Below are 25,603 nucleotides of genomic sequence, written 5' to 3' on the forward strand. Positions count from 1 at the left end.
TGCTTCAGCAAGTCCGCAGGCATTTATTAAGCACCTACTACATGGCAGACTGTGCTTCACCGTCTCCCCAGCACTTCACATGGTCATGGGGAGGGGGATTAATAAATGCTTGCTGACAATTTATTCCAACGAGGTATTTACTGCATTTCCTGCATGTCTCTGCCCCCAGCATTCAGTGGGGCAGAAGCAGTGCAGTCCGTTCCCGAGCTGGGCCGTGAAGATGCCCTGGCAGCCTTCTCTCTCCCCCGCCTTGCCGGGTAGCCCCCCCCAGCTCTGGGAGTGCCCGCACTCCAGCTGGTGCAGGATGGAGCCCAAGGTCCCGGACCTAGGGAGCTCAGGAGCTGGACGGGCCCGATGGCCGAAGCGCCTTCTGGAGGCCGGCAGCCAGGTCTTGGGGGCAGGGCTTCTCCGCCGTGCAGCTCACGGGGATCCCCGCACTGGCTATGGCTCGGGCTGTGGTTGGACCAATGGCAGCAAACTGAAAAGACAAAGACGGGCTTCAGGTTCCAGCAGAATGGAGGCTCCCTGAGGGCATTCTGCTGGCACACAGTAGGTGCTTAAGGAATGTCTAGGATACAGAGGGAGGCAAAGAGACACAGGTGGAGGCCTGGCCCTCTGAAGCAGAGAGAGGGGACACCGAGCCCTTTGTGGAGCCTAGAATTGTAGCAGGTCTGGGGGCCAGGCAGCTCTGTCTGTTCTCTTTCCCTGAGGCCACAAGTTTGGAAGCCGAGGCCCTGGAGGGCTCTCACAGCTCCGAGAAGCTGATTCTCTCGTCCCCCGTGGACAAACCTGCTTTTTCCCTGCCGCCCCTGGGCTCTCCCCTAACCCACAGCATCTGTGAGTCACTCAGGGCAGAGGCTCCTCAGGAGCCCTGGGACAGGTCATGGTCTGGGCTCTGGGCTCTTAGGAGCACAGGCACCCTCTGGGCTGCTTCTCCACAGACCGGGGCCCCTGCACCTCCTGAAACATCGGGGCCCCACTCTTCACTTTGGGGACCGTGGGGCGCTAGCTTGGCGCCGGGAAGATGAGAAGACTTCTCCCTCCCTTAGAATAGACGCTGGGTCCACTGAAGATGGGGAGCCCTGGCCCACCACACCCCATTCCAGACTAGTGGGGGCCTGAGGACCCCCAAGAACTAGCCTCAGGCCCACCTTTATTTCCACGAACCAAGTGCTCTTTAAGCTGCTGGGACGAGACAGTCCCGGGGTCACAGCAGGGAGCAGCAGCCCCGGGGCCAGCAAGATCAATAACAGAACCTCACCTTGATCCGGTCAAAGCTGGCTCCAGACAACTCCTGAATGTGGGGGAGACTGTAGGTGAGCCCCGAAGGGCTGAAGAAGGTCACGCCTGCAGGAACGCCCTGGAGGGAAACACAAGAGGGATTGGGGTTGAGGGAGTGTGTCCCAGCCTGGCAGGGGGCAATATAAGCACCTGAGCCTGACACCTGCCATAGGTGCTGTCCATGGGTGGGGATGCCGCTGAGGACTGGCACAAGAAAAGGAGATGGTAAAAACTTGGAGTCCAAGGCAGTGCCCCGGCCACTCAGCACCCCTGAATCATGGCGCCCCCCGAATATCCTCCAACAAAAGAAGGGTCCGTTTTCAAAACCAGTAATTGGCTATGGATGAGGGAGACACTTCCGGTGAGCTCTCCCTGGGGATCCGATCACTGCTGGTTTGAGGAAAGTGCAAGAAAATGGAGATTCAGGCACTTTGGAGAACGACAGCTGCTCAAAGGGGAACTGCTTCAACAAGCGGCTCATGTCCACTGGAGAACGGACCAAAAGCACAAGTGCTGAATCTTGTTAAGGAGCACAGTGGTATCAATACTAAACATGTATGTCCCAAGCAGCACATCCTCCAGATTCTTAGAGAAGAAGCTCAACTAGTTGCAGGAAGAAGAGAGAGCAAAACTGTACTAGTGGGGGACCTCAACCTCCGCCTTCTCAGAATTAGTTAAATCTAACCACAAAACAAATAAAGAAACCGGGAAGGTTAATAAAATCTTAGAAAATAAATGTATCTTAGAACTCTGGAAGTCTCTATACATGGCACCTACCCCAAAACTGACTATGTATCAGGACATAAAAAATCACAACCAAATGCAGAAAGGCAGAAATGCTTCCTTTTCAGATCACAATTCAATAAAAATTGCATTCAATAAAGGGCCAGGGAAAGATAAGATTAAAAACTGGAAAATAACTACTCTAAAGCTAAAAAAATGAGTGGGTCAAACAACAAATCATAGAAACAATCAATAGTTTCATCCAAGAGAATGACAACAATGAAACCAAAACCTATGGGATGCCGTCAAAGCAATTCTTAGGAGAAATTTTATATCTCTAAATAATTACATGAATAAAACAGAGAAAGAGGAGATCAATGAATGGGGCAGGCAATTAAAAAAGCTAGAAAAAAGAACAAATTAAAACCCTTCAATTAAATACCAAAATAGAAATTCTGAAAATCAAAGGAGAGATTAATAAATTTAATGTAATGAATCTATTGAACTAATTAACAAAATGAAGACGTGATTTTGTGAAAAAATAACAACATAGATAAACCTTTGGTTAATTTAATAGAAAAAGTCAAGAAAAAAATTCCTGGCATCAAAAATGAAAAGGGTGAACTTAGCAGCAATGAAGTAGAAATTAAAGCAATAATTAGGAGCTATTTTGCCCAACTATATGCTCCAAATTCTGACAATCTAATTGAAAATGAATATTTACAAAAATATAAATTGTCTAGATTAACAGAAAAGTTACTTAACCCCATTAAAAAAAAATTTGAACAAGCCATCAGTGAATTCCCTAAGAAAACATCTTCAAGGACAGATGGCTTTACAAGTGCATTCTCCCTTCCCCCTTCTCACCATGTCACCTCTCCCCCACTGGGACTCATGGTGTCTTTCTCCTTATAGCTAATTAATTCTTCTAGGGTGCTTCCAGCTTAGGACAGACTTGTGTTTGGTGTTTTGCTCACAGCAGAGGATAGTCCATCCTGCTCTTTCCAGGAAACAGCCTGGTTTCCCAGAGTTTGCCTTATGGGCTGGGATGGAGGCTGCCCCACTGATCTGTTCCACTAGTGAGCCAGGGCCAAGGGTCTCAGCTGCAGATCTGCTGTGATTAAGACCCTCTTCCTCTGAAATGGGCTGAACTTCCCTCATCCCAGTAAGACTGACCTTTCTTGAAGTCTCCACCGATGGCATCCAGTTACTGAGGACCTCACCACCAACAAACATTACTGGTCAGTGTCTGCAAATCTTGTCTGCAAATCTCCTAGCAAGGTTACTTTCAAGTTGAAGTTGCCAACTGAAGACTTATTTTCTTCCAAAAGTTGTTATTTCCTGGATTTATTTGAAGTATGCTATGCATACAAACTTACTGAGATTTATTTGCAAGACATACAGGGCTACGGACACTCACTTAAGACCACAGTAATAGTTTTAAGAGTGACCCACTGGCTTGTTCCCAGAAAGGACCCCACGAGCCAGGGCTTTCTGCTCTTGCTTGTGCTTTGCCATCAGTAGATTCCCTCATACCAGTAACAATTCTATGCTGACTGCTGATTCTTAATTTTCTCAGGAGAAGCATAATATTTATTCCTCATTTCTTGAATGATCTTGGGATTTGAAAAACAAAAAAAACAACATAAATTTCCCAAGGAATTCTGGGAAAAAATTCCTGCAGAGAAATCCTGCTGTAAAGTCACATCAGTGAAACTGATAGTCACCCAGTGCCTGGCACATACTAGGTGCTTAATGTTTGTTGAACTGAATTGAATTCAGGGGAAACTGGATTAATTGGCCACTTGGCAAAACAAAGTGGGTGAAAAACATACAAGTGGGCAGGCAGCTCAAGGACTCAGTTCCTCAGCATACAATGGAGGCCTATGCATTTATTTTCCACTCCATTCAATCAGAGACTAGAAAGTTCGAGGCTCCATGCTCAGGGCACTGTGAGGATGCTGATTCAAAAGGAGGGATGCAAAGATTAAAACCCCTGGACTGGTAAGTGTTGTTCTACTAGAGATCCCAAGGTGGCCAGCCCCCTTTACCAGCATCCCTTTAGGGATGTTGTGGCTATGGATCACAGAATGTCCATCCAGATGTCCAAAGAATCCAACTCTCAGGTGGGCTGGAGAGCTGTTGGGAGAAAGAAGGTGGGACCCCTCTCCCCCAAGGATGCTTTGGGCAAGGACGAGGAGCAGCCCGCCAAGAGGGTCGCAGAGGATTTCTGAAGAGATGGCCAGGAGCCTCGGACTGCATGGGAAGGAAGGGATGAGATGTTTGATCTGCACTTGGCAAGGGATCCTTGGTGTACTAGCAAGTGCTCCTGGAAACCCTGCACTGAGCACATATTTATCAGATCCCATTGGGAGCCGGGCCCTGGGGATACAGATGCAAAGACAGCTCTTTCCCTGGAGAAGCTTGGACTGTCTCAGGGGAAAACCCCACAGCCAGGGATGGAGACGGAGGCACTCCTGCAATACCTCTGATTGGATGGCAGGGAGGGCCAGGCTCTTATAAGAGCCTGGGATGACTCCTCTCTGGGCCCCAACTCCCTCAAGGTGGTAACAAGTGCAGTGAGGGGTGTACCCCAAAGATGGTGAACAGCAAAGCCCCTAAGAGTCTGCCTGGAGAGAGCCGTCTTCCTCAGGGACTCTGGCACATGGTGGGCGGCTGATGCGGAGGGAAAGTTCTGGATGCTCATGGAGGCTCCTCAGAAACACAACGTACCTGCGTGGAGAAGTAGCTCTTCAAGGAGTCCTGCATCCCGGGATGCTGGACCTTCTGGTAGACCGTTAGGCTTTCCAGCAGAATACCTGAAACGTTAAAGCAGGAAAGCAATGGGACCTCCAGGACTTGTATTCTAAGCCTCTAGGGGGAAAGTGGGGCTCTGCAGCCCGGGGAGTTCAGGGAAAGCTGCCAGTGTCCGGGGCAGGCAGAAGGCAGCCCCCAAGTCCCAGTCCCCCCCATTGTTAGCTGACAAAGACCCTTTGCTTTCAGCACATACAGAATGCTAGATTCAAAGCCATCCCAACCCTGGGCTTTTAAAAATCCACACAAGTGGCTTCTGAGATGGGGTCCATCCCCAGGCTTCTCCAGACTGCCACGGGGACAGCGGGATGGGGGACCCTGGCGCTAGTGATGGATGGAAGGTGGAAACCGCCTGCCTGTTGCCCCGGAGGCAGTCAACATCGGAGGTGGATGCGAGGCAGGACCACCCTAGGAAGACTTTTGGGAACAAGGGAGGACTCCTGGTCCTCCAGGAGGCAGGCGCCCTACTGCCCCGGGGCCCCCAGTGGACCAGACCCACCCCACGCCCAGCACTGAGGCCTAGTGTAGAGGCTCCATCTGGAGCTTCTGGGACTTTTTCCTCTGAGGACGGAAGCAATCGTAGCACCCAAAGGTTTGACAGTAGGAAGGACTCGGGGGCCTCTGCTCCAAGCCCCAATGCTGCTCAGCTAGTCAGTGGTTAGCCAGCCCTGTGAGGGGACCCCTCCTCATGAAGAGGAGGAAGCAGGGGTCAGAGTGGCAAGGTAAGTGTTGTTCTACCAGAGATCCCAAGGTGGCTAGCGCCCTTTACCAGCACCCTCTTAGGGATGTTCACCACTGTCTGCCTCAGTTTCCTCATCTATGGAATGGGGTAACAGCAGCAGCTCCCTCTTAGGGTTGTGAGGATGAATGGAGATCTATAAAACCCTTGGCAAGCCTTACATCACTGTATAAATGTTCTAATATGGTTCTAGGAGGCTGAGCCACAGGAGAGTTTTTCTTTGGGTCAGCCTCCGGCTCCCAAGTCCACAATTCTCAGCCCTCAGGCACCATGGGAAGTGGCCCTTACTCCTCGGGGACCTCTCCAGTCTCAGTTCCCCGACTTGTACAACGAGAGGCTGCCCTCAGCGGCCCGAGGTCCCTTCCACCTCCACCTCTGGCCATCTGAGACCCGCCACTTTGACAGCCTGGGCCTGTTCCTGTCACGGACTGCGCCATGACAGGTGCCAAAGACAATGGTGGACAGCGGGGCCCTCCCCAACGGCCGGCTCTCGTCACCTTTTTGTTTGAGCGTCTTGGGAAGTGCTTCTCCTTTGAGGGTCCCACAGGGAAAGAGAAGAGGCAGAGTCGCAGGCTTTTCTCCTGGAAGCAAAAAGAGAACAGGAGAGAACTTGAGCGCGGGTTACAAGCCTTGTCGACAAGAGCTCACATTCCTAGCCCGGGGCATCCACAATGGGGGAGGGGACACAACAGGGCCAGGCCACAGCAGCTGCGGGGCACGGAGCATTGCCGGCCAAAAGAAACGGCCCCAAAGGCCGGATTCCAGCGAGAACTCCCACATGAGGGGGAGCAGAACCATTTCTACAAGGGACAGGACAAACCCACTCCAGACTGAGGGTATCAACAATAACAAGTATAGAAGACAGATGGGGGGAGGGGGGAGCCAAAGGTCAGAGCGGGACACTTGCTCCCACTTGGACCAGTCTGCTTTGTACCCTTACTTTTATTTGTGACAAGGAAGTGCTTTTTGGGGGGAAAAAGGAATCATGGCAAGACAATTTCAGGAAGAGAGAAGAGCACCGATGAGTCCCTCCACAGATGCAAGAAGAGAAGGATGTGGCCTGGAAGGTCAACAATGGAAGCATCTGGAAAAGGGGGAATGTGCCCCAAGCCCCCAGAACTCAGCAGGCATAGAGAGCTCTCCTTCCCAAGATCCCAGAGACCCCCCACATTAGTCAAGCTCATGAAATGAGAAGGGACGGTAAATCAAAGAGCAGCGGTCTGGGGTCCCATTCAAAGGCAAAGAGCAAATCCCCAGACTGCCTAGCACCCCATGACCAAGGCCGCCATTTCCCATTCCCCGATGGGTGACCTCACTGCACGCCCTCAACACCTGGACAGTCTGCCAGCACCACGCCGTCAGTGCCCTCCTCCTTGTCCTGTCAGATGATCTTGAATCTTCTCAAGACAATCATCTGACAGGACAAAGAGGACATCGAGGTCCTTGTCAGCTCATCTGACGTCAGCTTTAAGCCTTCCAACTCTCCTGCCGAGAGCGCTACTCCGATGGACTGGCCGCGCTACTCAGGAGGCAAGCGCATCTTTTACCGAGCTCACACCCAAGGTGGAAGGAGGTGAAGCAGCTGGGAGACCCCAGTGCAGGACCACAGTGTGGACCAAAGAAGGGGCCGGGCTCGTGGGAGGAAGCAGAATTGTCCTCGCTCAAAAGAGTCCCGAGTCACGTACAATTAGACATTTCCACTCCAAAGAATTGTGTGGACTGTTTGTGTCTGACCTGCAGGAGAGCCTTCTGAGCTCCCATTGGTCTGACCCCTAACTGTTGGACATACTAGTGGGCTCTTACCCCCACTAGTGATACCATTTTGATCTTTGAGAATTAAGTACAACCACCAACCAACTGCCCCATCATTCACTGCTAGCTTTACTGCTTTACCTGAAAATAAAGCTTAGAAAAGTTCTACTTTTCTGCATCCAATTAAATTTTCTTTGTGATTCAGGACAAGTTCAAATTTTGAACAATCCAGAAGCGAAATCTGCATAGTTTTTGCTTTTCATGTTGATTTTTTTTTTTACTAACATTGATTGGGTTTACTTTCCTTAATATTTTATTCAGCTCCAGAATTTCTTTTTCATTGGATTTATGCCCTCATAGTCTGGTATTAAAGTCATCGACTTATATTGATTTTTTAAAGCTATTTCTTCTGAGGCTGTGAGCTTTTATAAGTTCTACAATACAATTATAAGGTACATACACATTTACAAAGAGATTTAAAAGAAAATGTTCCAACATTAAATGTTTCTTGCTAACTTCTTAATGCTCTCTGTTTCCAATTTAATTTTGTTCAATCTAATCTATGTTCCTGGAAATGCTCTTCATGATTTCTGTTTTCCTTTTCAACACAAATCAATTTAAAACTTTCTTAATTAAATATTCTTTTTGTAAACAACATATTGTTGGAATCTATGCTGGGTTTGGAGCCAAGAAGACCTGAGTTTAACCTCATCCTCAGATAGTTACTAGTAACTGCACATGTTTGGGGAAGTCATTGAAATGAAGAATGTGGAAAAGAATAACACGTACCCTCTAGAGGGGTTTTGAGAAAAGAACATTTATAAAGTGTTTTGCAAACCTGAAAGTATTATAATAATGCTTTTTGCTGTTGTTGTTGTTGAATTTGGCCTATAATCCTTTTCTTTTTATTGCAGAATCAGATCCATTTACATTCAGGATTATAATTTTTATATTTTTTCTCCTATCATTAAAAAAATATTTAACTCATCATATGGCAATACAATCTTCCTTAATAAAAAAAGTGAAATTGAATAGATGGAAACTAATCATCCCATGAGACAATAAAAAACAATAAAAACAAAGTCAAAAGAATGAAAAAAATAGAAGAAAATATGAAATATCTCGTATGAAAAACTGACCTAAAAAAGAGATTGAAGAAAAAAATTAAGAATTATTGAACTACCTGAAAGCTATGATCAAAATCAGAGCCTAGACATATTATTTCAAAAACTTATCAAGGAAAACTGCCCTGGTATCCTAGAGACAGAGGGGAAAAAAAGAAATTAAAGTAATCCATTAATCACCTCTTCAAATGAAAACTCCCAGGAATATTATAGCCAAATTCTAGAGCTCTTGGGTCAAAGAGAGAATACTTCAAGCAGCCAGAAAGAATGTCAACATTTAGCAGCTACCACATTAAAGGAGAAGAGGACTTGGAATATGGTATTCTTGAAGACAAAAGAGCTGGGATTACAATAAAAAATAAGCTACCTAATAAGTGTATGATCCTTCAGGGGGAAACAATGGGCATTTAATGAAATAGAGGATTTTCAAGCATTCCTGATGAAAAGACCTTGGTTCCTTTCAAGAACAAAGGATGAACAAAGATGACAAACCTAGAGTTGAAGAGGAAATTTGATTTTCAATAGAAAATCTGACTTTCAAATACAAGACTCAAGAGAAGCATAAAAAGGTAAACATTAGAGAGAAATCATAAGGGACTCAGTAAGGTTTTAACGGTTTGTTTTTCTAGATAAGAAGATGATAAATGTCTCTTCTAATAACTTTAGCATTATTAGGGTATCAGGATGATGTTAAAAAAGTAGCTAGATGAGAAAGATGTAAGAACTAAGAAAAGGCTCAGGAAGCATAGGGAAAATCCCATCACATGAAAGAGGAAGAAGGACTTTTATAATACAGTAGAAAACTGGGGCTGGTATATAAATAGGGGGTATGGAGGTATATATAAACACACACACACACATATACACACACACACATATTCACACACACACTCTCTCTCTCTCTCTCTCTCTCTCAATTAGTAATAGAAATCTCTCTTAACAGGGAAGTAGGAAGTACCAAACATTTAAAGAACAACTAATCCTATTACTACATAAACTATTTTTGAAAACTGATAAACAAGGAGTTTTATTCCTTTTATGACACATCTGGTTTTGATACCTAAACTAGCAAGAGGAAAACAGAGAAAGAAAACTTACAGAACAATTTTCTCAATGAATTTCATTACAAAATTTTTAAATACAACGCCAGCAAGGAGATTACAGCAAAGTATCACAAACATCATACACTATGACCAGATGAGATTTATACCAGGAATACAAGGCTAGCTAAATATTAGGAAAACTATCCGAAAAATTGACAAAATCAAGAACAATTTAATTACATAGATCATATGATTCTATTATTAGATGCACAAAAAGCCTTTGATGAACTACAATATCCACACCTATTAAAAATACTAGGAAACACAGGAATCAAAGGAACCTTTCTTAAAATGATAAGAATTATCTATCTAAAACCAAGAGCAGGCATTATTTGTATTGGGGATAAACTTGAAGCCCTCTCAATATAATCAGGAGTGAAACAAGGATATGCATAATCTCCATTATTATTTAATATTGTATTTAACCATAATAATAAGAGAAATAAGCAATAAGAAAAAGAAACCAAAGGAAGAAAAATAGGCAATGAGCGAACGAAACTATCATTCTTTGAAGATGATATAGAGAACCCTAAAGAATCAACTAAAAATCTCTGTGTTAAGTCTTTTTTTTCAGGTGAGTCCGACTCTTCATGACCCCATTTGGGTTTTTTCTTTTCAAAGATACTGGATTGATGTCATTTCCTTCTTCAGGAAACTGAGGCAAACAGGGTTAAGTTCCTGCAGCTAGTAAGTGCTTGAGGCCTAATCTGAATTCAGGTTTCCCTTCTCCAGGCCCACCACTCTATCCATTGTGCCAACTTGCTACCAAACTAAAAACTAGTTGAAGCAACTAGTGACTTTAGCAAAATATAAATATTTCATAATTATTTATAAATATAAAGATTCACATAAATCACCAGTATTTCTATATACTACCAAAAAAACCCTCAGCAGCAAGATATAGAAAGGGAAACTGCATTTAAAACGATTGCAAACAATTTTCCTTTTCTTGGGGCAATTGGGGTTAAATGACTTGCCCAGGGTCACACACAGCTAGGAAGTGTTAAGTGTCTGAGACCAGATTTGAACTCAGGTCCTCCTGACTTCAGGGCTGGGGCTCTATCCACTGCACACCCCTTGGCTGCCCCCAAAGCAGTTATTATCAAAACAATCTGGTACTTGTTAAGAAACAGAGTGGCAGATATGGTGGTTTGCCTGTTGTCTTCACGAGGCAAGCTTCCTGCGGGCAGAAGCGTCTCCATCTTTCTTACTCTCAAGGAGTTTGCAATCACCTGTTACACCTGCAAACATCCCCTGCCCCCTAGACCCGTGTGTGAGCAGCCGGCAGATTTGCACACAAATGCGCATTCGCCCGAGTGCACACGCACTCACTCTCCCACAGAGCATCTGAAAACTGAGGAAGGATTACGATTCCTCCTCAGATTAAAAGGCACAAAATCCTGGAAAGGGGCGGGCAGCCCGGAGATGCCCTTCTGAAGTGACTGGGAGGCAGAGCCAGCGGGGCAAAGGGTCGAAACGTCAAGTCCTCTGTCCCTCCGCACTCTCCAACCCAGAATTTCCTGAATCTTCCGACACGTTACCATTCCAAACAGGAATTCTATGAACAAACCAACTTCGGATCTCCCCGAGCAGCTTCTGCCATCCTTCCCACAATGACTCTCTGTCTTCTGGATAAAGAAAAGCTTCCTTATGGTTCAGAACTGCTCAAACTCAAGGCTAGAGACTCATGTTGGAGGGAGACACAGAGCTGACCCAAGCTTGTCTCTGTCCGGCTTGGCCTGGGGCCATATTGGGCCGCAGAGCCCTCTGCTCTTGGCCAAGGGGAACATGGAAGCTAAAGGGCCTGTTTCAGTGTGAAACTAAACCCTGCCTGAGGCCCTGGGCTGTAGGACACCCAGGCCGGGCCCTACAATGACTGAATGGGGGGCACAGCGTGGAGACTCCCTTGGAAAGTGGGGAGCAGGACATGACAGATGTGGCATGAGGGGGGGAAATCCCTGTGTGGGGGTTTAGCTCTTGTGAGGTGGCTGAGCACCTCCTGGCCTGCCCTGGGCCTCCGCCTGGGTGGCCCCTGGAAGCCCGGTCAGTGGGTTATGAAGAGTTAGCCCCCTGGGGTCTGGAATGCTGGTCAATAAGCTCTCCTGAGCCCCTGCTGGGCAGAGGGCCGCTCCGGACCTAGGGAGGAGCCCCAACAAACACCCACATGGGAAGGGCCGGGAGAGCTGCCAGCAATCAGGAGGCACTTTATCTCCAAGCAGCAGGAGGCCTTTCTTCAAAAAACGCGGAGGCTGGGCTATGTAGCCAGTGCGGGGTGGGGCTTCCCTCTCCAGGAGCAGGGAACCCCCCCCCCCCACACCGTGGCAGGGGGTCTTTGAGAGTTATGGGTTAAAGTGCCTCTGTGGGCAAGGAAAGCTGGGATTAGGGGAGCTCTTGGGGGGAACTACCTAGTCACTGAGCCCTTGGGAGGGCAGGGCTTGGCCCAAAGGGTCGCCACCACAGGGCCTGACACACAAAGGGCACTCACGGAAGGGTTATTGATCGACACTCATTCAGATTGGCCGGGAGCTCCAGAGTCACACAAGTGACCGAGCCGGTGGCCCCACGGCTCCTGCCCATCCCTGGCTCCTGCCCATCCCGGTTCTCCTCTCCTGACTGAGAACCCCAAAGAGATCAACAAAGGGAACAATCACCTCTCTGGAGCTGGTCAACAAACATTTATGAGGCGCCTACTATGTGCCAGGCAGCATGCTGAGAGCTGGGACACAAAGAAAGCCAAAAGCCCGGCTCCTCTGAGAGCTCCTAAGCCAATGGGGGAGACAGGATGGAAGCAGCCACATACACCTCCAGCCCCCCATGGAAAGGGCAGCTAGGGCGCCATAGTGCTGACCAGAGCTCAAATGTGGCTTTGGACATATTAGCTTAGGCCCTGGGCACGCTACTTAAATGCTGCCTGCCTCAGTCTCCTCATTTGTAAAATGGGGATAATGAAAGGGCCTCCCTTGCAGGGTTGTTGTAAAGACCAAAGGAGAAAACTCAGGGCATCCCCAAAGTCTTGATGCATTCTAAGCCTTAACGGCTTCCGAGGCACAAAGACTTGGGAGTTGGGAGAACCAGTTGGTCAAACCTGGGTCAAGGCCTCCAGACATGCTGCAGCGCCAGCTGCCATCTCTGTGGTGGGGCCCAGCAATGCAGAGGCCCAGCCTGCAGCAGGCACTGAAGGAATGAGGAGATGGGCTCGGCTGGCCTACAGCGAGGACTGAGGGGGCAGGGAGGAGACGGGCTCGGCCGGCTTGCAGCGGGCACTGAGAGGATGAGGAGACGGGCTCGGCTGGCTTGCAGTGGGCACTGAGAGGATGAGGAGACGGGCTCGGCTGGCTTGCAGTGGGCACTGAGAGGATGAGGAGACAGGCTCGGCTGGCTTGCAGTGGGCACTGAGGGGGCAGGGAGGAGACAGGCTTGGCCAGCCTGCAGCGGGCACTGAGAGGATGAGGAGACGGGCTCGGCCGGCTTACAGCGGGCACTGAGGGGGCAGGGAGGAGACGGGCTCGGCCGGCCTGCAGCGGGCACTGAGGGGACAGAGATACGCAGGAGACAGATATGAAGGACATGGGGAAGAGGCTGAGCAGATGGGCACAAGCCCTGTAAGAAGGGAAGGGAGGGCAGGATGGGAAGCCATGAAGGCTCCACGATGGGGTGGCCAGGAGCTCACTGGACCCCAGGGGGGCCTGGAGCATCACTCCATACCTTCTCCCCTTCCTATTCATCTCCGGCCCGGGGAGACCCTGGTCTCTTTCTGAATGAAGCAGTGGGGGTGGGTGGGGCTGAGCCCTCAGAGTAATTATGAACCCTCTCGGGCCGGTCAGCACCGGGCCTGGGCCCCTGATGGACACACGGCCTCAAAGCAAGGAAAATGGTCTCAAAGGATGCTGGGACGCCTGGCCAGGCCACAAAGCCTAGAAAGCTCTACTTACGTGAACAGATGTACTCGGCGAGTTTCTCACCATTGCCACATTTTTCTCCTTCGGCAGCCAGGCCAACTTTTCTCACTGAAAAAAAACAAAAAGCATTTCTAGGCTCTGTCCGTGATAGCATTTTGCTCTGGTGCTAAGGAAGCACATTTTCTGATCTGGCTTTCAAGGCAGTTTGGTGGGGAGGGCGCTGATTTTGCCTCAGTTTCCTCCTCTGGCAGCCCCCGATCCCCCTACAGATTGCTAAGGGGGCTCCTGGGTCCTGTGGCTCTCTATGGTGTTGGGTACGGCGAGGCAGGCTGGGAGAAGGGCCACAGCAGAAGCGCCAAAGGAAGGAGCCGAGGCTGCTCCACAGGTGTCTGGGCCGCAGGACACGGGCTCTGCTCAAACTCAGACAGGAGGCCACATCTCATGGCTCGCTCTGCATTTTTCCAAAAAAGTGAACTCGGGAGCCCCGAGGGGAGGGTCCACAGCCTTGTAAGAAGCTCCCCAATGGGGACCATGAAGAGTTCACTAAATGGAAAGGCGGAGTCCGAGCAAGTGAAGGGCCACTGCCAGGCTGGGCCCACGTCCGGTCTAGAGCTGGGGCCACCACCTTTTTCTTCATTCTAGGAGGAAAGGGGGGAGGGGGAGGAGAGGCAAGGCAACCCAGTGACACGACAAGCTATCAGTGACACTCGTTTAAACATACAAACATTGAACTCATTTAAACGCCCATGCCAGGGGCTTGGGGTCCCCTCCTGCTAATGGAGAGGAAGGCGGCCCTTCTTAGGAAGACTTGCTGTGCAAACTCGGTTTCGGGCTCCCGCTGAGCCCCGGCCAGCACACCCAGACTTTCATTTAAACCCTGCCACCCTGCAATTTGCAGCTGGGCACAAATGGGCGGAGTCCAAGATTCGCCGTCAGCTGCAAACTTTCTTGTTTATGCAGCAGGAGCTGGGGCCGGAGCGGCTTCAGGAGAGGGGGACAAACCCAAGAATCCAGAACGTTCGCCGGGTCTGCCCCTTGCTGAGGGCAGCAATGGGAGGCATTGGAGAGGCTCCTCCCTGCTCAGCCAGCAGAAGCGTGTCTGGGGGTGGACCCGCCTAATTCACTGGGCAACACGGCACCCCCTGGGGCTGCCAGGGGCCTTAGCGGTCACTCAGGCTAAGCCCCTTTACCTGAGACCTGGGACGCGGAGTGGACGGGAAGCCAAGGCCTCTAGTGGGGCCCATGGAGCTCCTTCCATCACTGGGATGTGGCAGAGCCATGGGGGAGGTCCAAGCTGAGCCTGCCTTGAGCGGACAAGAGCCTCTCGCGGCTATCCCCATGGCCCCTTCCCTCCAAAAGCCAAGGAAACAGGACTGGGTCGGGTTTCCCCATGATGCCCCGGGCCCGAGGCCCTCCAGGACCTCTCCTCACACTCACCGAGGGACGCGGTGGCTTGGCCGACCACATACGCCGGCTTGAGGCGCCATTTTTCTTTCAGAGACTTTTTCCAGACTGCAAAACAGTTAATTAAAAGCAAGCATTTAGTGGTGAGCTGTGAACCCTCACGTGGCCGTCGGATTTTTGCCCCAGAAGGCTCTTTCAGTTTCTTTTGAACAATCTACGTGTGAATAACCAAAGTTTGTCGTGTAGACATCACTTCTGGGCGAAGAATGAGGCGGGGGAGCCGACGGGCTTTTTGGGTAATAATACAAACCAGAACTGGGGTTTCAAGGTGCTCTGTGTGAAATAGGAGCAGCTTTTCCTGCCTTTTTTATGTGTCCTTGGAAAACACTAGATGTTAATTTGCAAAGCGACGTGATGACAGAAAATTGGGATCTTTAGAGGAAGAGAAGGAAAACTGTGGCACAGAAAATGCTGCTTAAACAGCCAGTAAAACAAGGCAACTGATTCTGTTCGGGAGATAACGTGAACAGCTTCCAAATACTTGTTTGTAAATGGAGGGCAAAGAAGCAGACACATTCTCGCTCCCGCTGCCTGGGGGCTCCCCGACAAACAGCCCAGAGAAAGTGTGCTGGCTGAAGTCACTGGGCAGTGCCTGGCGGGGCTGGCAAGAGCCTGAGAGAGCGCAAACTGGAGAGCAAAGGGGGCTGGGGCCTTCCCCTCTCAAGGCCGAAGTTGTCCGCTCACTTTTAGAGCTACCCTGGGGACACAGGATGGGAACCCCCGGCTCTTTACCCACTAGATGCGTCCTGGGAAACCCCCCAGCAACGGGCAGCTCGGGGGCCCTGCCGATGGGTGCGCTGGAGCCCCCGCCTGGCAGAGACGAGCTCCCTTCCACCCTCCTAGGGGCAGGAATCGCCTTTGGTGACATCCCTCCTGCTCCTGAGGGTGTTTCTGGGGTGGACTTCTCGCCAGGCACAGACTGCCTGGGCTCCTGCGGCCCGGAGCCTGCATTTCCCTGAGGAGGCATTGGTGCTCCCGGCCGGAGAAGGGCAGAAGCAGGCAGAGAAGCCGGATGGAGCCGCTCCCCACATGCACCTACGGGGACACAGCTGGACCCAACTTTCCGGACTGAGAAACTGAGGCCCACAGACGTGCAGGGGCAATGGCAGGTGGGGCAAAGCCGGGTGGGGCCGGCCCAGGGCTCCGACCAGGAGCCACCTGCTTTTTCTTTGGCCAAACAGGTCTCTGTCATCTCCAAGGGGGTGATTTTCAGACCCCAAACAGGTGGGAGCCAGTCTCATAAAGCAAGGGGAGGAGGGAGGAGTCCCAGGATGCCCACCCCCAACAGCTCATCCTGTGAGGTGAGGGAACTCCCTTTGCAGCTGGGGTTGGCAGGCCTGGCGAGGGGCTCCTGCCACTGCTCCCCCCAGCTGTGTGGGAGTCTGCCTCAGGGACCTCAGACATTCACTAGCCTGGCACCCTATGTCTGCTGGCTTCTGTCCCCCCATCTGTAAGTGGTTGTGAGGATCACAGGGGGCGTCTCTGGGCATTGGGTAGGGCACCAACGGGACTGGCTGAGTGGGCCACACTTGGGCCCGGGGTCCAGGAACTCTCGGGGGAGGAGGCTCACCTTCTAGCTGGCCGGCCCTTTCCAGGGACAACTGCAGGGCTTCCACTGCACGGGGACTGGTGAAAACGAGCCCCCCGTAAGCTTCCGGATGAGACAGCTGTCCAAAGAACACGCACAAAAATACCCCATTAAGATCCAATAAATCAGTGAGCACTTATTAAGCACCTATGGAGTACAGGCAGTGTAGGCTCTGGGCCTGAAAATTCAGGCCTCCCCCCAACACTTCTCTGGCTGGAAGAGGTGGGACAAATCAAAGGGCAGGAACTGGCCACTATCCAGCACATTCAGGCTGCTGAGTAATTGTGAGAAAAATGCCGCACTGGCTCCCTCTCTTTGGCCAGCAGACACCCCCCAAAGGTGCTGGGGTCCCTGAACACGCTCTGTGACTTCTGGGACACCCCGGGGGCTAAACACGCCGAGCAGCGCTTTTGTGGCAGAAAAAGCCAGAGCTGAAGCAGGTGCTCAGCCTCTGGGGACGGCCGAGCTGTCTTTGCAGATGAAGAGCGAGGGAGGTTTCAAGACGCTTGGGAAGACTCGGGGGCAAAGGGCAGTGGCAGCGACGGGCACCGGAGGAGCCCTCGACTAGGCCGGGGGAGGGTGGCGGCCTGTTGGCGCCCTGCCCCCTTGGCAGACAAGAAAGGCCCAGCCCCGCCTGGCAGGACAGACTGGCACTGATGGGGCTCACCTTCTCAGAGAAACTTGGCAGAGACAAAAACTCGAAGGCTAAAACCGGTATCAGAGTGGCTTCGAATCCGCACGATCCCAACTCCTGGGAGAAAAAGTGCCATGCGTGAGGGCTGAGGGCCCCAGGATCCCCTCTGGGAGGCGGCCCTGCCTCCATCGCCCCCTCCCCCCATCCCCCACCCAAACCCAGGCCCACGGGCAGAGCTCACCTGAAGATAGGGATCGAGGCCCGAGTCGTCATCCTTGGCGTCTTTCAGTAACAGAACCTTCATTTTCCGCCAGCCGCCCCTAGAAAAGGCTGCAAGGAAGCAGGGATCCTCATTCAAGCTGGGGACCCTGCAGGATCAGGGGCCAAAGACCCGCGGCCGCGGGGACCTCTGGGAGGTGAGGCAGCAGGGCGCAGCTCTGCCTTCCCCGGGGGCGGCCACTGATAAGGCTGGCCAGGCCTGCAGGCTGCCTGAGATAAAGCCCAGAAGGCAAGGGCCGGAAGGCTGGGGGACCACACCAGGGAAGGGCTACGGGAGCCTGTGGAAAAGAGAGTCCCCCAATCCAAGGCACTGCAGGAAATAGCCCTGGTACCGAGCGTGGTCCCTGAAGGACCTCCGGCCGGGAAGCCACGTCACAAGTGTCATGGCCCCCTCCCCTCTGGTCCTCAGCAGCCCGGCTGGGGTGGAGAAGGGCGGTGTCTGTGCACTGATAAAATGGCCTGCCCATTACTGCCCGACCAACGGTACAGGAGGAGGGGGACAGCCAGGCTGCCCCAGCAGGAATCCTGGCCCTCCCAGTGACTGCTGGCTTCCTTCCTGCAGGTCCTACGGGACCCCGTGTGAAAAGCCTGGCTCTGACCGACGGCTCCTCAGCAGCAAAGCCTCGGCCAATAAGAAACACGCATGCAACCAAATCTTAATTATCGCCAGGGTACGGTGGCCAGACAGAGGTGGGCGCTTTAGGGAGATGGGCATTAACTAACGATTTCAATCATTCTAAATGTGTCTCAGAGAATACCTGCCCCCCCTCTCATCACCCTAATGCCCCAAGGAAGCAGGGACGTTCCCGAGCGGTCAGAGAATGGGATCGCACCCAGGACGTGCCCAGCCAGCCCCATTCCGGCCACCCTGAGCTGCCCTGAGACCATTGGCCTCGACGGCCTTTTCAAGCATGGCCAAGCGCAGCAAAGAAAGCCTTTTTTCCTGGTGCTCCATCCCAACTCTTCCTTTGGCCCGTTTCCTGCCCTCCGCAGGTGCTCTGGCGACTCTCTCCTACTCTCCTCCTGCCCGGCGGCCTGCTTTCTCCGGCTCCCCTTTCCCCTTTCCCTAGCCCCGTGAAGTCGGGCTGGGCTTCCTGCAGCGGCTACAAAGGCCGGAGCACTGTATTTCCACCTTTTTCCTTTGTTTTCCCCTTTTGGTCTGATTTTTCTTGCACCACATGACAAAGGTGGAAATTATGCTTAGAAGCAGTGTACATATTTAAGCTATATCAGATGGCCTGCTGTCTTGGGGAGGGGGAATGGAGGGAGAAAAATTTGGAACTCAAAATCTTACAGAAATGAATGCTAAAAACTACCTTACACGTATTTGGAAGAAGAAAATCCTACTGAGAAAAAAAAATTAAGTGTATATGATTCTAAGTCCTTTTTCTAATATGTGTAACTGAACTAAGGTAAAAGAAAGGGCTTTACACAGAAATGGGTTTTATTCCTAGAATCGAAGATCTTTTGAAACAACCCCCCAGTGCAAAGCTTTTTCCTTCCGGATGCGCTTTGCTGTTTTTCCTGATACCCCTAATGGTAACTCTAATGGAAAATAGAACAGACAAATCTACTGAGACTTCCTGCCAGAATCCCCCCTCCCCCGCCCCCTTTTTTTTTTTTTAAAGAAAAAGGACTTTTGTTTCAGTAACAAACTTTTTTCCAGACAAAACTGATGCCCTTTCATGCATGTGCTGTGCATAGAAACACATTGCTAATTTATACTGTGCTACTAATTTAGGCTTTCCTTGATCTGCAAGAAAAGAGGCTACCCAACGGCGTTCATTCCTTCGCCCCACCAGAGCCCAGGTGCAAGCTGTTATCGAGTCCATCTGAGCAAACAGCCAGTGACTGGATCCACGCTAAGAGATCTCATTAGCAAGGCTAAGATTTTTTTGTCTGCTTTTGGACTTGAAATTACAAAAGCGTCCAGTCAGATGAATGTTAATTATTTCAGCAACTGTCATGTTTCCTAATGGGAAGCCAGGCCAGCCTGTCAATCCTCTGGTTCTCCTGGGGATACCGTGGCCATAAGCACTATCAGGGGCTCCCCAAACTCCCCAAGGACCACACTTGTGGCAGTCACAGGAGGCTGTCGCAGCCATATATATGGGAGGGAAGGGCACTGGGTCAGAAGGCTCTCCTTCTACTAAAACAGGTTAGCACCTGCTCTGAAACTTATGAGAGTCTGGGTCCCCCTAAGGGGGACCTTAAGCCTTCACCTTTCTGACCCTGAGGCGAGGTCCCCTTCCACCAGGCCTTCTGTGTGCCAAAGACATCATTTGGAAACGTGCAGCCGGCCAGTTAGCGAGAGGGAAGAGAGCTGATGGCGAGCCCAGGCCTTCGGACAGAAGCCAACAAGATGGGGAAACTGTAGGACATCCTTGGGGCCAGAGAGGGAGGAAGGAGGCCCTCTAGCCTGAGCCTGAGCTACTCATTACATCACTCTTAGCCCAGTGTCCAGGGCTGCAAAGCATGCAAAAGGTGTATCCATCCATCTAGGTATATACCCAAATAAACCCAAGCTCGCCCACCACCAGACTTGATTTACTGATAGGAGCAAATCCCTCCTCTGCAATCTATGATTTCAGAGGGTGGCCAGTGTACAGAGAGTGGAACTGATCCGGCCCAGGATCACACAACCCGGATAAATAAAATGTTTGATTTTATTTATTTTTTAAAAAATCTGCCTTTTCTCCCTCCCACTTTCTGGACCTGGGGCTCACCCTCCTAAAACATATAGACATGCAAAGTAAATTCCATGGCTTTTCTATCAGAAAGCGGGGAACGTGTTTTTTCAGAGACTTCTGCAGTCTTGTTGGCCACTGCACTGAGAAGAGCCCCTAAGTGTCTCCACATTTTTTCTTTACAATACTGCTCCTGTATAAATTGTTCTCCAAGTTCTGCTTTACTCTGTGCTGCAAAGACTTAAGGGAGTTTCTCTGAAACTATCCTGCTTCTCATTTCTTACAGCGCAAGAGATTTCCACAACATTCATATAGCCCCACATGTTCAGCCATTCTCCAACTGACAGACGTGTCCTCTGTCTCCCATTGTTTGATAATAAGAGGAAGCTTTGACACTCTGAGAACCATTTTTCTTTTGATCTTTCTGGGGCACAGACTTAGCAGGGATATTTCTGGGCCCAAGGATATGGCCAGTTTAATAGCTTTGTGAGGAAGAGTTCCAAATTGCTTTCCAGAAGAGCTGGAACACTTCATGACTCCAACAATGCTTCAACTAACCAGTTTTTCTGCAGCTTCATCAACGTCCTTTGTCGTCAACTTTGATGTCTGGGAAGCGAAATCTCATTAGTATCTTAGTTTGCGTTTCTTACTCATTAGTGACTTGGAGAATTTTTTCTTCTGGATATGGATAGCTTGGATTTCTTCCTCTGAAAACTGCCTTTTCCTAACCTTTGACCATTTGTCCAGTGGGGAATGCCCTTATAAATTTGAATCTGTTTCCTACATACTTTGAAACGACACCTTCATCAGAGAAACTTTTGGCAGATTTATCCATTTACCTGCTTCTCTTGTAGTTTTAGTTTTGTTTAAAAAACTTTATTTAATCAATATTGTCTATTTAAACTCCTGTAAATCTATCTTGCTTGCAAACTTTTCCCCCATCTCTACACTGATGGGCAGCAATTTCCTTGCTCTTGTAATTTGTCTGTTACAGCATCCTTTCAGTCTTAATTATGCACCCATTAGGAGCCTATCTTGTTTTACGGAGTGAATCAATATTAATCTATACCTGGTTTCTGCAAACTATTTCCCAGATTTTTTTCAGATGGTTCGTTCTTACCCCCAAAGATGGGATCTTTGGGTTTAGCACAGTACGCTAGTGTGCTTGATTCTATTTTTGCATGCCTAATCTATTCTACTGATCATCCCCTTTATTTCTTAACCAGTATCAAATTGTTTCGATGATTACTGCTTCGTATTACAGTTTGAGATCTTGTATTCCTAGGATTCCTTCCTTCTCATTTCACCCCTTCTCTTCTCGTTACTTCCCTCAAAATTCTCGACCTTTTATTCTTCCAGATGAATTGTCATTTTTCCCTAGCTCTATAATTTAGGTGATACTGTCATTTTATTATGGCTTACTCATGAGCAAATACTCTTTCTTCAAGTAAAGGAGGACTTGAGATCCCTTACTTGAGATCCTGAGTATTTGTGTAATATTTTGTAGTTGTGTTCAGATAGTTCCCGTGTCTTATTACTTAGAATCCCAAATATCATATTACATTTGCGGTTGCAATTTTAAATAGATCTTCTCTTTCTTCCTGCTGCAATTTATGAGTATTATGTAGAAGCAACAATAATTTGTTTGGACTTATTTTATATCCTACAATTTTGCTGAAGCTGTTTCAATTGGTTTTCAATTAACCCTCTATGGTTTGCTAAGTAAATCATCATATTCTTTGCAAAGTGGGATGACTTTGTTTCCTATCTGATTATGCTTATTCCCTCGATTTATTTTGCTTATTTTATTATTTTAGCAGACAGCTATGTGATGCCATAATGAATAGTGGCTGGCCTGGGGAATCAGAAAGATGAGTCCTTCTGAGAGCAAATCTGACCTCAGACACTTACTGGCTGTGTGACTTTGAGCAAGTCACTTTACCTTGTTTGCCTCAGTTTCCTCATTTGAAAAATGAGAGGAAATGACAAACCTTCCAGTGTCTCTACCAAGAAAACCCTAAATGGGGTCAAGATGAACTGGAAAGCCTAAAACAATTGAATGATATTGCTTTACCTAGTATTTCTAGATTACACTGAATAGTAATGATGAAAGTGGGTATTCTTGCTTTACCCATGATCTTCCTGGAAAGACCTCTAGCTTAATGCCAATACAGAATATGCCAGCTCTTCGTTTTAGGTAGTTAATACCTACTTTAAGGACAGAGCTATTTATTCTTATGCGTTTTAGTGGGCTTTTTTTGGGGGGGAGGGGTGGACAGGAATAGGTGTTTTATCTTGTCAATTTTTTTTCCTACATCTATTAATAAAATGATTTTTGTATTCATCAATATGTAGTCAATTATGCTTATTGTTTTCCTAATATTTATCCAGCCCTTCATTCCAGCTAAAAATCCAATTGGGAAGCACAATTTTTATGGTATTTCTATACTCTTCTTGAAAATAATTTGCTGAAAATGCTTAATTAAAAAAAAAAACCTATATTCATTAGGGATATTGGTCTATAGTTTTTCTTTCTTTGTTTTGACTCCTTAGTTTATGTGTCAAGATCATATTTGTATCAAAGAATGAATTTGGCAGGACTTCTTTTCTTATTTTTTCAAAGACTTTAGGTAATATTGGAATTAAATGGTCCTTATAAATTAAATAGAATTTGATTGCAAATCTTTCTGACCTTGGGGTTTTTTCCCTGTATCTTTATGGCTTTTTTCAGTATCTTTCTCTGAGACTGAGTGAAGTTCTCCAATTTTTGTTCTTTTAAAATGGGAGTTTTATATTTTTTAACAAATATTCATTCATTTCATTTCATTTTACTGACATACAATTGGGCAAAAGTTCCTAATACTTCTTCATTGGCTGTGAATTTATCTTCCTCTTCTGATACTGGGTAATTTAGGTTTTTTTTTTGGCTTTGAATTTTGTTAATCTTCTTTTGGTGTTTGGAATTTCTATTCTGGTGTTTAATTGTGATCTTAAATTTGGTTTTCTAGTGGTTTTTTTTTTTCAACTACATTGTCCAATTCATTTATCAACTCTGATTTACTAATCAAAGTGTTTAGAGCATAAATTTCTTTAAAGGATGACTTTGGCTGCAGCCTGAAAATTCTATGTTGTCGAATTTGTACTTAGAACTGGCAATTCTTTGGGCTTGAGTTATTTCATATCCATTTAATTTTTAATTGTTTCTTTAATTATTTATACTGCAGTCTATAAAACAGGTACATTTAATATTTTGACTTTTTTGCACATTTGTGAGATTTTTTGCCCTATTCTATGAACTTTTTCTTTTTTTGGCAAAGATGTTATATACAGATGATAAATATGCACAATCCCTTTTATTCCCATTTCAAAGTCTCTAGTGCTCTATCAAATCAAATTCTTTTAAAATCCTATTTAAGTTGTTCACTTATTTTTTGCTTATTTTGGTTAGATTTATTTTGGTCTAAGAGGGTAAACAGAAGCCCCTTACTATTATATTTTATATTCCTTCCTCTAAATCATTTAAATTTTCCTGTAAGAATTCAGATGTTATATCATTTGGGGTGTGTATGCATGCACTCCCTGTCATTCTCTTTTATTTATATTTTCGTGTTTTTTTGGGTTTGTTTTTGCGCAGGCAACTGGGGTTAAGTGACTTGCCCAGGGCCACACAGCCAGGAAGTGTTAAGTGTCTGAGACCAGATTTGAACTCGGGTCCTCCTGACTTCAGGGCTGGGGCTCTATCACGTGTGCCACCTAGCTGCCCCCTTTATTCTCTTTTAATTAAATCTATTCTTACTATTGTTTTGTCTGAGACCACGATAGCCCCACTTGCCTATACTTCAGCTGAAGCATAATATATTCTTTTCCAGCCCTTTGTCTTTTTGTTTAAAATGTTTCTTATAAATAATGTTGGATTCTGTTTCCAAGTTCATTCTTTCATTTTGTGGAATTATATTCCTTTTTATGGGTGAATCATCCCATTAACATTCACGATGAATTGCTAAATTCCCTTTATCCCATTCTCTTGGACTTTTCCTTCTATTTGGTTCCATCCCCCTCTTCATAAAGGAGAGGGTGGCGAGCTCAGCATTAGTGCTTTAAGAGCTCTTGCATCTGCTTCAGCTCCACTGTAAAAAACCTCATCATTTCTTTCTTTGAAGATCCTCTTCAAAATCACCTCTCCTAGAGCTTGTGTGTTTAAGAGTCATCCCTCCCTTAATTCCTGCTTCCTCGTGCCCCTTCCCTTGGCCGGGATGTTAATAGGTGGTCTTAGGTAGGGGAAGGGGCTTGGACCGAGCCTTGAAAGTGTCCGGATACACCTCAGCCCTGTGACCTTCTGCAGCGCCCTCACCCGTGGTGTCGGCCACAAACGCCCCTCACAGAGACGATGACCTGGTCTGTCTCTGGTCCCTGAATGACTCCTGCCGCCCCCCCAATGCCTCCTCGGCTGACTTTCCCCCTTGGCTGATCCTCCTGCTTCAGTCTCCCCAGGCTTGCGGCCTCTGCCCGCTCTGGGCTCTGGGCCCTGCGGCTACGATCCGAGGGGGAGACTCCCTTCTGCCGCCGGTGGCATTCCCCGCCTGGCACCGAGCCTGGCACCGGCAATCGCTTAAGGCCGCTGGCTGACTCGGTGGGGATCCTGGAAGGCGAGGGGGGGGAGGGAGTTGGAGGGAGGCGCTACCTCCCTCAGCCTCACCTGGGTGTGTGGGCGGCACATCAAGGGCAGCTGGCATCTCTCTGGGCCGGGAGGCTTGCCAAGCCCTTTACAAACTGCATTCCCTTGGAACCTCCCAGCGGCACGGGGAAGGGCACCATGACTGCCCTCATTTGACAGAGGAAGAGACTGAGGCAAGCAGGGATCTTGTGGCTTGCTTCGTGCTATCACTTTTGGGGTCCCAGCGTCGAGGGCCCTGTCAGGGTGCTGGCTGAGGGGGTCCCTGGGGAGCTGGCACGAAGCGTCCTGGTGGGCATCAGCCCTGGGGGAGGGAGTGCCTAAGGGAGGCTCAGAGCCCTGAGTTCAAATCCTGTCCCAGATGTTAACAGAAGTCCAGGCACCTACCTCCGGGGCTCCCGGGGCTCACTGAGGCTGCCGGAACGGGCCTTCCCAGGCTTCATGGACACCTGCGAACACAACGGCCGGCGTTAGCTGGGCAGCCACGGAAGGCGTTCTCCGCAGTGATCCATGACTCTGTGGCCCTGGGGACCCCGACGGGGCCACAGACCCCCTGGGTGGGTGACGCCTAAGTGACCCCTGACCGATCCTCGAAGTCAGAATCTTAGGTGACCCCCGATTGACCCGGGATCCCAGATTCCCTGTTTCCTTCCGTCAGAGGGGGAGGGGCTTGGGTTCAGACGAAGGTACCGCCCAGTGAAACCCTGGTGTCCCTGGCCAGCCTGAGGGGTGGGGGCACAGACCCAGAGCCATGAGTCGGGACAGAGCCTGGCCAGGGCTCGCTTCCCCAAAGACCTCAGTTTCCCGGACAGTAAATGCAAGCAGCAGCGCGAAGGCTTTACGT

At 48.9% G+C, this 25,603-nt stretch overlaps 1 protein-coding gene across 4 annotated transcripts; it reads right to left on the reverse strand.

The window, feature by feature from the left end:
- UROS (uroporphyrinogen III synthase) lies at positions 1 to 25,601 on the reverse strand. 4 transcript variants are annotated; one of them, XM_051982701.1, is made up of 11 exons: positions 25,503 to 25,601; positions 25,147 to 25,208; positions 17,363 to 17,451; positions 17,155 to 17,238; positions 16,470 to 16,566; positions 14,873 to 14,947; positions 13,469 to 13,543; positions 6,055 to 6,138; positions 4,738 to 4,823; positions 1,262 to 1,360; positions 1 to 478 (listed from the first exon to the last, which is right to left on the reverse strand). In XM_051982701.1, exons 3-11 carry the CDS (start codon positions 17,423 to 17,425, stop codon positions 335 to 337), a joined length of 807 nt encoding a protein of 268 aa, XP_051838661.1. In that variant the 5' UTR covers positions 17,426 to 17,451; positions 25,147 to 25,208; positions 25,503 to 25,601; the 3' UTR covers positions 1 to 334. The 4 variants fall into 4 exon arrangements, with proteins under 4 accessions (XP_051838661.1, XP_051838659.1, XP_051838658.1 ...); XM_051982699.1 differs by having other exon boundaries at positions 24,784 to 25,208; XM_051982698.1 differs by lacking the exon at positions 25,503 to 25,601 and having other exon boundaries at positions 24,784 to 25,325.
- Positions 25,602 to 25,603: the final 2 nt, after the last annotated feature.

Source organism: Antechinus flavipes, chromosome 2 (genome assembly GCF_016432865.1).
Source record: "Antechinus flavipes isolate AdamAnt ecotype Samford, QLD, Australia chromosome 2, AdamAnt_v2, whole genome shotgun sequence".
Lineage (NCBI taxonomy): Eukaryota > Metazoa > Chordata > Mammalia > Dasyuromorphia > Dasyuridae > Antechinus > Antechinus flavipes.